Below are 15,818 nucleotides of genomic sequence, written 5' to 3' on the forward strand. Positions count from 1 at the left end.
AGGCTGTTATAGCAGCAAAGGGGGAACCAACTCTATATTAATGCCCATGATTTTGGAATAAGATGTTCGACCAGCAGGTGTCCACATACTTTTGGTCATGTAGTGTATTTGAGTTAACTAACACACATACCACACATACTAGGCTCACTTGAACTCTCACGCCCAACTAGGAGGCTACTCACGCCCAACTAGGAGGCTACTCACGCCCAACTAGGAGGCTACTCACGCCCAACTAGGAGGCTACTCGCGCCCAACTAGGAGGCTACTCACGCCCAACTAGGAGGCTACTCACGCCCAACTAGGAGGCTACTCACGCCCAACTAGGAGGCTACTCACGCCCAACTAGGAGGCTACTCACGCCCAACTAGGAGGCTACTCACGCCCAACTAGGAGGCTACTCACGCCCAACTAGGAGGCTACTCACGCCCAACTAGGAGGCTACTCAAGCCCAACTAGGAGGCTACTCACGCCGAACTAGGAGGCTACTCACGCCCAACTAGGAGGCTACTCACGCCCAACTAGGAGGCTACTCACGCCCAACTAGGAGGCTACTCACGCCCAACTAGGAGAGGCTACTCACGCCCAACTAGGAGAGGCTACTGAAGTTGAAGCAGTGAATTCTGAGTGGGTGAAATATGTGCTTTTAATACAACAGGTAGCTTTCCAAATCATCTGCGGGGACAACAACAATATTCCAATATTCTCAATTACCCATAATGATGAGTTAATATCCTGAATTTACTTATGGTCCAGGGACAATGTGACAATGACAAGACCAGCTGTCATTTACAGTAAAATCCTTGAATACTTTGCTCTGACTCTGACTACACCCAGCCCTGTCCTGGTGATGAGTCTGACTACACCCAGCCCTGTCCTGGGGATGACTCTGACTACACCCAGCCCTGTCCTGGGGATGACTCTGACTACACCCAGCCCTGTCCTGGGGATGACTCTGACTACACCCAGCCCTGTCCTGGGGATGACTCTGACTACACCCAGCCCTGTCCTGGTGATGACTCTGACTGACTACACCCAGCCCTGTCCTGGGGATGACTCTGACTGACTACACCCAGCCCTGTCCTGGGGATGACTCTGACTGACTACACCCAGCCCTGTCCTGGTGATGACTCTGACTACACCCAGCCCTGTCCTGGGGATGACTCTGACTACACCCAGCCCTGTCCTGGGGATGACTCTGACTACACCCAGCCCTGTCCTGGGGATGACTCTGACTACACCCAGCCCTGTCCTGGTGATGACTCTGACTACACCCAGCCCTGTCCTGGTGATGACTCTGACTACACCCAGCCCTGTCCTGGGGATGAGTCTGACTACACCCAGCCCTGTCCTGGGGATGACTCTGACTACACCCAGCCCTGTCCTGGTGATGACTCTGACTGACTACACCCAGCCCTGTCCTGGGGATGACTCTGACTGACTACACCCAGCCCTGTCCTGGGGATGACTCTGACTGACTACACCCAGCCCTGTCCTGGTGATGACTCTGACTACACCCAGCCCTGTCCTGGGGATGACTCTGACTACACCCAGCCCTGTCCTGGGGATGACTCTGACTACACCCAGCCCTGTCCTGGGGATGACTCTGACTACACCCAGCCCTGTCCTGGGGATGACTCTGACTACACCCAGCCCTGTCCTGGGGATTGTGTTGTATTGAACCAGTCCAGCTCCATGTGGAGCAGCATGTTGTTAATAGTTCATGCGGATGGATGCCCTTTGAACCTTGTCTAGAGGTAGGGAGGGTTGGGGTTAGGGTCTAGGGTTTTATCCTAGGATTATTGATGATTGATTATTGATTATTGATTTTCCATTTTATGTCTTGTTGGACAAACGACTCTCTCTCCACTTCACTACCCCAGTGAATGCTGGCGCTAGGGTGATTCATACTGTTTGGCCATGCTGGGATGAGAATTAGTCTCAGTAGTCAGCTAGTGGAGAGGACACATTATACAGAGCTGTAGACAGACAGTCCCTAGCGTGCTCCCTAGCGTGCTCCCTAGCGTGCTCCCTAGCGTGCTCCAACATCACCAGGAAGTGACTACACTTCTCAGCAATCAGCTAGTGATTCCTGTTATTGCAGGTCTTCTCTCCTCACTTTCCAATCAGCTATTCCTCTTATTTATTTCTGCTATAGAGCCCTGTCTCCCCTGTCTCCCCTGTCTCCTCTGTCTCCCCTGTCTCCTCTGTCTCCTCTGTCTCCTCTGTTTCCCCTGTCTCCCCTGTCTCCTCTGTCTCCCCTGTCTCCCCTGTCTCCTCTGTCTCCCCTGTCTCCTCTGTCTCCTCTGTCTCCCCTGTCTCCCCTGTCACCCCTGTCTCCCCTGTCTCCCCTGTCTCCCCTGTCTCCCCTGTCTCCTCTGTCTCCCCTGTCTCCCCTGTCTCCCCTGTCTCCCCTGTCTCCCCTGTCTCCTCTGTCTCCCCTGTCTCCCCTGTCTCCCCTGTCTCCCCTGTCTCCCCTGTCTCCCCTGTCTCCTCTGTCTCCCCTGTCTCCTCTGTCTCCCCTGTCTCCCCTGTCTCCCCTGTCTCCTCTGTCTCCCCTGTCTCCCCTGTCTCCTCTGTCTCCTCTGTGTAACATGGATGGGAGGTCAGTGACTCCACTCTGCCACATTAACAGTAACACAGCAGACATAATCACAGAGGAGAGAGCAGACAGCAAAACAGGATATAATCTGGGAGTGGGCTTCCTGTTCTATGTCTGTGGGTTTGGGTGGGGGTGTGAGCAGGGTGACTGTGAGCAGGGTAGGGGTGTGAGCAGGGTGACTGAGCAGGGTAGGGGTGTGACCAGGGTGACTGTGAGCAGGGTAGGGGTGTGAGCAGGGTGACTGTGTGAGCAGGGTAGGGGTGTGAGCAGGGTAGGGGTGTGAGCAGGGTGACTGTTAGCAGGGTAGGGGTGTGAGCAGGGTGACTGTGTGAGCAGGGTGACTGTGAGCAGGGTAGGGGTGTGAGCAGGGTGACTGTTAGCAGGGTGACTGTGTGAGCAGGGTGACTGTGAGCAGGGTAGGGGTGTGAGCAGGGTAGGGGTGTGAGCAGGGTAGGGGTGTGAGCAGGGCGACTGTTTGAGCAGGGTGACTGTTTGAGCAGGGTGACTGTGTGAGCAGGGGAGGGGTGTGAGCAGGGTGACTGTGAGCAGGGTGACTGTGTGAGCAGGGTGACTGTTTGAGCAGGGGAGGGGTGTGAGCAGGGTGACTGTGAGCAGGGTGACTGTTTGAGTAGGGTGGGGGTGTGAGCAGGGTGACTGTTTTAGTAGGGTGGGGGTGTGAGCAGGGTGACTGTTTGAGCAGGGTGACTGTTTGAGCAGGGTGACTGTGTGAGCAGGGTGACTGTGTGAGCAGGGTGACTGTCTGAGCAGGGTGACTGTTTGAGCAGGGGAGGGGTGTGAGCAGGGTGTAGTGTGGTGGCTAATGACTGTGTAGCAGCAGGATGGAGAGACAGACGGACTCAGATGGATGGCCAGAGGCTGACTCAGTAACTAGTCCAGTTAACTCTTCTGTTGGCAGCAACTTTGAAGATGATATCTTTCTAGCTAATGCTTTCTCTGAATGTTGATGTCTAGACTGTAGAACCATTCGTTTTTTCTCCTACTGTTGGTGTTATTCTGTTACCCCTCTGAGTGGCCCTTCACTTGTCACAGATTCATGTGGTGTTATTCTGTTACCCCTCAGAGTGGCTGAATCATGTGGTGTTATTCTGTTACCCCTCTGAGTGGCCGATTCATGTGGTGTTATTCTCCCTTCACTTGTCTTGTGTTTAGCCAGAGGCAGCAGGTTCTAGTAACATGCCCACATATGATGATTTGGTTCTGTTGTTATGAGTCATGTTGTCTATCTATCTGTTGGGTTTCAGGGGCCCGTGTCTCATCATGTTGTGTTTCAGGGGCCTGTGTCTCATCATGTTGTGTTTCAGGGGCCTGTGTCTCATCATGTTGTGTTTCAGGGGGCCCGTGTCTGGCTGTGGGACAAAGAGCAGCTCCTTCCTGCTACTGTCAGCTCCTGTTCCCACGACGACGGATCCTTGGTCCTCACCACCAACTATGATGAGGTAAGAGGGACAAACTACAATTAATCAAATGGCACCCGGACTATTTATGTTGACCTCTAACCCCCCCCCCCCCCCCCCCCCCCTTTTGTTTTTACACTGCTGCTACTCACTGTCTATTATCTATGCATAGTCACTTTACCCCTACCTACATGTACAAATTACCTCAACTAACCTATACCCCCGCACATTGACTCGGTACCGGTACCCCCTGTATATCCTCCCGAGTGGCGCAGTGGTCTAAGGCACTGCATCGCAGTGCTAGCTGTGCCACTAGAGATCCTGGTTCGAATCCAGGCTCTGTCGCAGCCGGCCACGACCGGGAGACCCATGGGGCGGCGCACAATTGGCCCAGCGTCGTCCAGGGTAGGGGAGGGAATGGCCGGCAGGGATGTAGCTCAGTTGGTAGAGCATGGCGTTTGCAACGCCAGGGTTGTGGGTTCGATTCCCACAGGGGGCCAGTATAAACAAATGATGTATGCACTCACTAACTGTAAGTCGCTCTGGATAAGAGCGTCTGCTAAATGACTTAAATGTAATGTAAATGTATATAGCCTCATTATTGTTATTTTATTGTGTTACTTTTTATTAGTTTTTACTTTAGTTTATTTAGTAAATATTTTCTTAACTCTATTTATTGAACTGCATTGTTGGTTAAGGGCTTGTAAAAATAAAAATAAATAAATAAGTGTAAGTAAATAAGTGTAAGTAAGCATTTCACTGTAATCTGTTGTATTCGGCGCATGTGACAAATACAATTTTATTTTATTTCTATGTTTGCTGCTGCTGCATTGTGGGGAGGCGTTGCTTAGGTAACTGAAGATTAGTTTGCTACTAGGATCTTCTCTGGCTTCTTTACCCACAAAGTCATGAACCCCACCCATTTAAAAAATTGATCTTCTCAAAATTAAGTTTTTAACCTAACCCTAACTTTAACCCTAACCTTAAACACATTGCTAACCTTATGCCTAACCTAACCTTAAATTAATTTTTGTAACCAATTTTTACTTTGTGGCTGTGGAATCTGACTTTGTGGCTGTGGAATCTGACTTTGTGGCTGTGGAATCTGACTTTGTGGCTGTGGAAACTAGTGAAAACCCAACACTGTGCTTGTTTCAAGAAGGAGCAACAAAGTTTCATCATGTTGTTAAGAGTCCATGTTATGGCAGAGACGGACTCAACCACAAGAACGCCCGGCCGTCCTGTCTTCAGTCAGACGTTTTTGGAATTTTCGATGCTCCCTGACTAGCTTCAATTTCGGTGATTATTAGCGAGCTGAACACAGTCAGGTAACTGTAAAAATGTACTGTAGAGCCATATGTTTGACAGCTTTGCTCTAGTTTATGACTGTCTTCAAAGGCCTCTCTTCCTTTTCATTGTCAAAGTCACTGAATTGTGTGAATCTGTGAACATTATAACCAGCTATGATAGAAGTTGTGTGGTTGACTGTGTGTGAGAGCATGATGCTTTCTGTGATGGGAAAGAGACCTACAGTAAGAAGAGCAGGAATGGGCTTTACTCTACTCTGAGCCAAGCTGAGGCTAGCAGCATTATCTGCTGTTATCTGTTGGGTTGGAGGGAAACCTTGAGGCTAGCGACATTATCTGTTGGGTTGGAGGGAAACCTTGAGGCTAGCGACATTATCTGTTGGGTTGGAGGGAAACCTTGAGGCTAGCGACATTATCTGTTGGATTGGAGGGAAACCTTTAGGCTAGCGACATTATCTGTTGGGTTGGAGGGAAACCTTGAGGCTAGCGACATTATCTGTTGGGTTGGAGGGAAACTTTGAGGCTAGCGACATTATCTGTTGGGTTGGAGGGAAACCTTTGTGTCTGAAGGATATCCTGTTTTAACAGCGGGAGGGAGGGAGAGAGATGAAGACAGAGAGAAAGAGGGGGGGAGAAAGAGAAAGGGAGGGGAGAGAGAGAGAGAGGAAGGGAGAGAGAGAACGAGAGCGAAAAGAGAGAGAGGAAGATGGGACATTGAAAATAGCCTCCTTAGATGTGAATGTCTAAATGTCCGCTGTGTGGGAAAGAGTCTTCCGGTTCAGCTGCTGTGTTGAAGAATTTTCCTTTACTGTATGTATAGCTTTAGACATTGGTCTGGTTTGGTTTGTTCTGGTTCGGTCTGTTCAGGTCTGGTCTGGTTTGGTCTGGTCTGGTTCGGTCTGTTCAGGTCTAGTTTGGTTTGGTCTGGTCTGGTCTGGTTCGGTCTGTTCAGATCTGGTCTGGTCTGGTCTGGTTTGGTCTGGTCTGGTTCGGTCTGTTCAGATCTGGTCTGGTCTGGTTCGGTCTGGTTTGGTCTGGTCTGGTTCGGTCTGTTCAGATCTGGTTTGGGCTGGTTTGGTCTGGTTTGGTGTGGTTTGGTCTGGTCTGTTCTGGTCTGTTCAGATCTGGTCTGGTCTGGTTTGGTCTGGTCTGGTCTGGTCTGGTTTGGTCTGGTTTGGTTTGGTCTGGTCTGGTCTGGTTTGGTCTGGTCTGGTCTGTTCTTAGACTGATGTTGCATCAGGTACTGGCTGTCCTGTATGTCGCTCCATGTTCCTAGACAGTTCTAATCCAAAGGCCCTTGGTTACCCCCAGAGCCCAAAAGACCCCTGCCCTGTCCCCATTCCTAGGCTCTGTCACCCAGCTGTCCTCCTCACCCGTACCCCAGGCTTCATGCTATTTCTGGAGGCCTCTGCTGTGCTGCTGTGAGGGTGGATCTAAACGTGGACAACATGTGTTCAAGTGGCAGCTAGCTCTGCTGATGTACTGAGTTTCTTCACGAGGTCACAGCTTAACTCTCAGCATGGCTGGAGTCTACTGAGTTTCTTCACGAGGTCACAGCTTAACTCTCAGCATGGCTGGAGTCTACTGAGTTTCTTCACGAGGTCCCAGCTTAACTCTCAGCAAGGCTGGAGTCTACTGAGTTTCTTCACGAGGTCACAGCTTAACTCTCAGCATGGCTGGAGTCTACTGAGTTTCTTCACGAGGTCACAGCTTAACTCTCAGCATGGCTGGAGTCTACTGAGTTTCTTCACGAGGTCACAGCTTAACTCTCAGCATGGCTGGAGTCTACTGAGTTTCTTCACGAGGTCACAGCTTAACTCTCAGCATGGCTGGAGTCTACTGAGTTTCTTCACGAGGTCACAGCTTAACTCTCAGCATGGCTGGAGTCTATCATCTTTACAGCATCTCTCCACCAGGCTGGGAATACACGCAGCCGTTCTCACTGAAGACATGATGATGATTTTATACAGGGTTAGGGTTAGGATTTGACATTATTCTACAGTGTTGAAGCAAAGCTATACTGTATGGGTGACTGTAGAGACAGAAGAGATTTCAGTGTGCAGTGAGATGTAAAGCCTTCTCTGTCTGCCCTGAGGGCACAGGAGCTGCTAAATCTGAGGAGTCCAAGAGAACGCCCTGTGGAGAAATATGTTTTAGTCTCTGCTCTGTATATATCTCTCATGACAGAGACCGTTGTTTTCCCATGTCCAGAGAGACTGCTGATATATCCTATATTTCTCTGTGTGTTCCTTTGTGTGTGTTCCTCTGTGTGTTCCTGTGTGTTCCTTTGTGTATGTATATATATAGGAGAGTCCCATTCCCAGCCCGGTGGACTGGAATATCTGAGGTTTCCTTTTCTTAACAGCTGCTGACTACTATTATTAGTCTATAGTAGTGATGGGAAGTTCGGCTCTTTTTACTGACTGAACTTTTCGACTCGTTCAGTGAGACAAACAAATCTTTCGACTAATTTCGTTAATTTGAGTCAGTAATGCACAGAGCACGCAGGACCCCGTACCGGCGAACGATGAACTGAAAACTCGAAAGAGTCATGATTCTACAAGCCTCTCGTCCAAATGTCCTTCACCATAGGGGGCTTATTGAAGCTGTCATTTGATTCTACACGCCCCTCGTTCAAATGTCCTTCAGCATAGGGGGCTTATTGAAGCTGTCATTTGATTCTACAAGCCTCTCCTTCAGCATAGGGGGCTCATTGGAGCTGTCATTTGATTCTACAAGCCTCTCCTTCAGCATAGGGGGCTCATTGGAGCTGTCATTTGATTCTACAAGCCTCTCCTTCAGCATAGGGGGCTCATTGGAGCTGTCATTTGATTCTACAAGCCTCTCCTTCAGCATAGGGGGCTCATTGGAGCTGTCATTTGATTCTACAAGCCTCTCCTTCAGCATAGGGGGCTCATTGGAGCTGTCATTTGATTCTACAAGCCTCTCCTTCACCATAGTGTAGCAGGTGATTTGGACGGAGTCAGGCGGTGTAAATCACAGAATAATGGTTTATTCGGCCGATAGAGCAGTTCGTAGCAATGTGTAAAACAACTACAGTGCGACTTAACGGCGCACTGGGAAAAACAAAACACACGGGTGAACATCCCGGCGATAACGTACAATATGCTCCACCGAGCTAGCGACCCCTCCACATGGAAACAATAACACACAAAGACATGGGGGCAGAGGGAACACTTAGACAGGGACTGATGAGAGGATATGAACCAGGTGTGTGTGAAAACAAGACAAAACAAATAGAATGATGAAAAGAGGAGCAGTAGCTAGAAGGCCAGTGATGACGAACGCCGAAGCCTGCCCAAACAAGGAGAGGAGGCAGCTTTGGCGGAAGTCGTGAGAGTACCCCCCCCTTGACGCACAGCGTCGGCACGATTAGAGTGGAAATGGTAGAAGACTATCTCTTACTGCTACTCCTGCTGTGAGGTGTCCTGTAGTCCTGCTACTCCTGCTGTGAGGTGTCCTGTAGTCCTGCTACTCCTGCTGTGAGGTGTCCTGTAGTCCTGCTACTCCTGCTGTGAGGTGTCCTGTAGTCCTGCTACTCCTGCTGTGAGGTGTCCTGTAGTCCTGCTACTCCTGCTGTGAGGTGTCCTGTAGTCCTGCTACTCCTGCTGTGAGGTGTCCTGTAGTCCTGCTACTCCTGCTGTGAGGTGTCCTGTAGTCCTGCTACGCCTGCTGTGAGGTCAATGTCCTGTAGTCTCTGTGTTTCAGGTGATTTACCTGCAGCAGTAAAGCTAACTACCTGTTGTGTCTCTGTGTCTCAGGTGATTTACCTGCAGCAGTAAAGCTAACTACCTGTTGTGTCTCTGTGTCTCAGGTGATTTACCTGCAGCAGTAAAGCTAACTACCTGTTGTGTCTCTGTGTCTCAGGTGATTTACCTGCAGCAGTAAAGCTAACTACCTGTTGTGTCTCTGTGTCTCAGGTGATTTACCTGCAGCAGTAAAGCTAACTACCTGTTGTGTCTCTGTGTCTCAGGTGATTTACCTGCAGCAGTAAAGCTAACTACCTGTTGTGTCTCTGTGTCTCAGGTGATTTACCTGCAGCAGTAAAGCTAACTACCTGTTGTGTCTCTGTGTCTCAGGTGATTTACCTGCAGCAGTAAAGCTAACTACCTGTTGTGTCTCTGTGTCTCAGGTGATTTACCTGCAGCAGTAAAGCTAACTACCTGTTGTGTCTCTGTGTCTCAGGTGATTTACCTGCAGCAGTAAAGCTAACTACCTGTTGTGTCTCTGTGTCTCAGGTGATTTACCTGCAGCAGTAAAGCTAACTACCTGTTGTGTCTCTGTGTCTCAGGTGATTTACCTGCAGCAGTAAAGCTAACTACCTGTTGTGTCTCTGTGTTTCAGGTGATTTACCTGCAGCAGTAAAGCTAACTACCTGTTGTGTCTCTGTGTCTCAGGTGATTTACCTGCAGCAGTAAAGCTAACTACCTGTTGTGTCTCTGTGTCTCAGGTGATTTACCTGCAGCAGTAAAGCTAACTACCTGTTGTGTCTCTGTGTCTCAGGTGATTTACCTGCAGCAGTAAAGCTAACTACCTGTTGTGTCTCTGTGTCTCAGGTGATTTACCTGCAGCAGTAAAGCTAACTACCTGTTGTGTCTCTGTGTCTCAGGTGATTTACCTGCAGCAGTAAAGCTAACTACCTGTTGTGTCTCTGTGTTTCAGGTGATGTACCTGCAGCGGGCGGAGCTCAGCAGAGACAAGGTGTTTCCGATGCACCCCACCAGTATTAATGGAGTAGAGGACATGTCTACTCTGGCAGAGCTACACGAAGCTGCCATTATGTACAACCTCTACCTCCGCTACCAGAAGGACTGCATCTATGTAAGACACTGTTATAGACTAACCCTACCAGACAGATATCATCTATATAAGACACTGTTATAGACTAACCCTACCAGACAGATATCATCTATATAAGACACTGTTATAGACTAACCCTACCAGGCAGATATCATCTATATAAGACACTGTTATAGACTAGACTAACCCTACCAGACAGATATCATCTATATAAGACACTGTTATAGACTAACCCTACCAGACAGATATCATCTATATAAGACACTGTTATAGACTAACCCTACCAGGCAGATATCATCTATATAAGACACTGTTATAGACTAGACTAACCCTACCAGACAGATATCATCTATATAAGACACTGTTATAGACTAACCCTACCAGACAGATATCATCTATATAAGACACTGTTATAGACTAACCCTACCAGACAGATATCATCTATATAAGACTCTGTTATAGACTAACCCTACCAGACAGATATCATCTATATAAGACACTGTTATAGACTAACCCTACCAGACAGATATCATCTATATAAGACACTGTTATAGACTAACCCTACCAGACAGATATCATCTATATAAGACACTGTTATAGACTAACCCTACCAGACAGATATCATCTATATAAGACACTGTTATAGACTAACCCTACCAGACAGATATCATCTATATAAGACACTGTTATAGACTAACCCTACCAGACAGATATCATCTATATAAGACACTGTTATAGACTAGACTAACCCTACCAGACAGATATCATCTATATAAGACTCTGTTATAGACTAACCCTACCAGACAGATATCATCTATATAAGACACTGTTATAGACTAACCCTACCAGACAGATATCATCTATATAAGACACTGTTATAGACTAACCCTACCAGACAGATATCATCTATATAAGACACTGTTATAGACTAACCCTACCAGACAGATATCATCTATATAAGACACTGTTATAGACTAACCCTACCAGACAGATATCATCTATATAAGACACTGTTATAGACTAACCCTACCAGACAGATATCATCTATATAAGACACTGTTATAGACTAACCCTACCAGACAGATATCATCTATATAAGACACTGTTATAGACTAACCCTACCAGACAGATATCATCTATATAAGACACTGTTATAGACTAACCCTACCAGACAGATATCATCTATATAAGACACTGTTATAGACTAACCCTACCAGACAGATATCATCTATATAAGACACTGTTATAGACTAACCCTACCAGACAGATATCATCTATATAAGACACTGTTATAGACTAACCCTACCAGACAGATATCATCTATATAAGACTCTGTTATAGACTAACCCTACCAGACAGATATCATCTATATAAGACACTGTTATAGACTAACCCTACCAGACAGATATCATCTATATAAGACACTGTTATAGACTAACCCTACCAGACAGATATCATCTATATAAGACACTGTTATAGACTACCCTACCAGACAGATATCATCTATATAAGACTCTGTTATAGACTAACCCTACCAGACAGATATCATCTATATAAGACACTGTTATAGACTAGACTAACCCTACCAGACAGATATCATCTATATAAGACTCTGTTATAGACTAGACTAACCCTACCAGACAGATATCATCTATATAAGACACTGTTATAGACTAACCCTACCAGACAGATATCATCTATATAAGACACTGTTATAGACTAACCCTACCAGACAGATATCATCTATATAAGACACTGTTATAGACTAACCCTACCAGGCAGATATCATCTATATAAGACACTGTTATAGACTAACCCTACCAGACAGATATCATCTATATAAGACACTGTTATAGACTAACCCTACCAGACAGATATCATCTATATAAGACACTGTTATAGACTAACCCTACCAGACAGATATCATCTATATAATACACTGTTATAGACTAACCCTACCAGACAGATATCATCTATATAAGACACTGTTATAGACTAACCCTACCAGGCATATATCATCTATGTAAGACACTGTTATAGACTAACCCTACCAGACAGATATCATCTATATAAGACACTGTTATAGACTAACCCTACCAGACAGATATCATCTATATAAGACACTGTTATAGACTAACCCTACCAGACAGATATCATCTATGTAAGACACTGTTATAGACTAACCCTACCAGGCAGATATCATCTATATAAGACACTGTTATAGACTAACCCTACCAGACAGATATCATCTATATAAGACACTGTTATAGACTAACCCTACCAGACAGATATCATCTATATAAGACACTGTTATAGACTAACCCTACCAGACAGATATCATCTATATAAGACACTGTTATAGACTAACCCTACCAGACAGATATCATCTATATAAGACACTGTTATAGACTAACCCTACCAGACAGATATCATCTATATAAGACTCTGTTATAGACTAACCCTACCAGACAGATATCATCTATATAAGACACTGTTATAGACTAACCTACCAGACAGATATCATCTATATAAGACACTGTTATAGACTAACCCTACCAGACAGATATCATCTATATAAGACACTGTTATAGACTAGACTAACCCTACCAGACAGATATCATCTATATAAGACACTGTTATAGACTAACCCTACCAGACAGATATCATCTATATAAGACACTGTTATAGACTAGACTAACCCTACCAGACAGATATCATCTATATAAGACACTGTTATAGACTAACCCTACCAGACAGATATCATCTATATAAGACACTGTTATAGACTAACCCTACCAGACAGATATCATCTATATAAGACACTGTTATAGACTAACCCTACCAGGCAGATATCATCTATATAAGACACTGTTATAGACTAACCCTACCAGACAGATATCATCTATATAAGACACTGTTATAGACTAACCCTACCAGGCAGATATCATCTATATAAGACACTGTTATAGACTAACCCTACCAGACAGATATCATCTATGTAAGACACTGTTATAGACTAACCCTACCAGACAGATATCATCTATATAAGACACTGTTATAGACTAACCCTACCAGACAGATATCATCTATATAAGACACTGTTATAGACTAACCCTACCAGACAGATATCATCTATATAAGACTCTGTTATAGACTAACCCTACCAGACAGATATCATCTATATAAGACACTGTTATAGACTAACCCTACCAGACAGATATCATCTATATAAGACACTGTTATAGACTAACCCTACCAGACAGATATCATCTATATAAGACACTGTTATAGACTAGACTAACCCTACCAGACAGATATCATCTATATAAGACACTGTTATAGACTAACCCTACCAGACAGATATCATCTATATAAGACACTGTTATAGACTAACCCTACCAGACAGATATCATCTATATAAGACTCTGTTATAGACTAACCCTACCAGGCAGATATCATCTATATAAGACTCTGTTATAGACTAACCCTACCAGGCAGATATCATCTATATAAGACACTGTTATAGACTAACCCTACCAGACAGATATCATCTATATAAGACACTGTTATAGACTAACCCTACCAGACAGATATCATCTATATAAGACACTGTTATAGACTAACCCTACCAGGCAGATATCATCTATATAAGACACTGTTATAGACTAGACTAACCCTACCAGACAGATATCATCTATATAAGACACTGTTATAGACTAACCCTACCAGACAGATATCATCTATATAAGACACTGTTATAGACTAACCCTACCAGACAGATATCATCTATATAAGAGACTGTTATAGACTAGACTAACCCTACCAGACAGATATCATCTATATAAGACACTGTTATAGACTAACCCTACCAGACAGATATCATCTATATAAGACACTGTTATAGACTAACCCTACCAGACAGATATCATCTATATAAGACTCTGTTATAGACTAACCCTACCAGACAGATATCATCTATATAAGACACTGTTATAGACTAACCCTACCAGACAGATATCATCTATATAAGACACTGTTATAGACTAACCCTACCAGACAGATATCATCTATGTAAGACACTGTTATAGACTAACCCTACCAGACAGATATCATCTATATAAGACACTGTTATAGACTAGACTAACCCTACCAGACAGATATCATCTATATAAGACACTGTTATAGACTAACCCTACCAGACAGATATCATCTATATAAGACTCTGTTATAGACTAGACTAACCCTACCAGACAGATATCATCTATATAAGACACTGTTATAGACTAACCTTACCAGACAGATATCATCTATATAAGACACTGTTATAGACTAACCCTACCAGACAGATATCATCTATATAAGACACTGTTATAGACTAACCCTACCAGACAGATATCATCTATATAATACACTGTTATAGACTAACCCTACCAGACAGATATCATCTATATAAGACACTGTTATAGACTAACCCTACCAGGCAGATATCATCTATGTAAGACACTGTTATAGACTAACCCTACCAGACAGATATCATCTATATAAGACACTGTTATAGACTAACCCTACCAGACAGATATCATCTATATAAGACACTGTTATAGACTAACCCTACCAGACAGATATCATCTATGTAAGACACTGTTATAGACTAACCCTACCAGGCAGATATCATCTATATAAGACACTGTTATAGACTAACCCTACCAGACAGATATCATCTATATAAGACACTGTTATAGACTAACCCTACCAGACAGATATCATCTATATAAGACACTGTTATAGACTAACCCTACCAGACAGATATCATCTATATAAGACACTGTTATAGACTAACCCTACCAGACAGATATCATCTATATAAGACACTGTTATAGACTAACCCTACCAGACAGATATCATCTATATAAGACTCTGTTATAGACTAACCCTACCAGACAGATATCATCTATATAAGACACTGTTATAGACTAACCTACCAGACAGATATCATCTATATAAGACACTGTTATAGACTAACCCTACCAGACAGATATCATCTATATAAGACACTGTTATAGACTAGACTAACCCTACCAGACAGATATCATCTATATAAGACACTGTTATAGACTAACCCTACCAGACAGATATCATCTATATAAGACACTGTTATAGACTAGACTAACCCTACCAGACAGATATCATCTATATAAGACACTGTTATAGACTAACCCTACCAGACAGATATCATCTATATAAGACACTGTTATAGACTAACCCTACCAGACAGATATCATCTATATAAGACACTGTTATAGACTAACCCTACCAGGCAGATATCATCTATATAAGACACTGTTATAGACTAACCCTACCAGACAGATATCATCTATATAAGACACTGTTATAGACTAACCCTACCAGGCAGATATCATCTATATAAGACACTGTTATAGACTAACCCTACCAGACAGATATCATCTATGTAAGACACTGTTATAGACTAACCCTACCAGACAGATATCATCTATATAAGACACTGTTATAGACTAACCCTACCAGACAGATATCATCTATATAAGACACTGTTATAGACTAACCCTACCAGACAGATATCATCTATATAAGACTCTGTTATAGACTAACCCTACCAGACAGATATCATCTATATAAGACACTGTTATAGACTAA

The 15,818-nt window shown here is 44.5% G+C and overlaps 1 protein-coding gene across 1 annotated transcript in view; it reads left to right on the forward strand.

Moving 5' to 3' along the window:
- The window catches only part of LOC311120835 (unconventional myosin-X-like), a gene marked incomplete at its 3' end in the record, with an annotated part of 70,364 nt that overhangs the window by 33,988 nt on the left and 20,558 nt on the right, over positions 1 to 15,818 (forward strand). Inside the window, exons 2-3 of the mRNA XM_084195399.1 lie at positions 3,952 to 4,056; positions 10,005 to 10,163. Of these exons, the coding sequence (XP_084051525.1) occupies positions 3,952 to 4,056; positions 10,005 to 10,163 (264 nt within the window). The remainder of the gene's footprint in view (positions 1 to 3,951; positions 4,057 to 10,004; positions 10,164 to 15,818) is intronic.

Source organism: Coregonus lavaretus (assembly GCF_964263955.1).
Source record: "Coregonus lavaretus genome assembly, contig: HAP1_SCAFFOLD_788, whole genome shotgun sequence".
NCBI lineage: Eukaryota > Metazoa > Chordata > Actinopteri > Salmoniformes > Salmonidae > Coregonus > Coregonus lavaretus.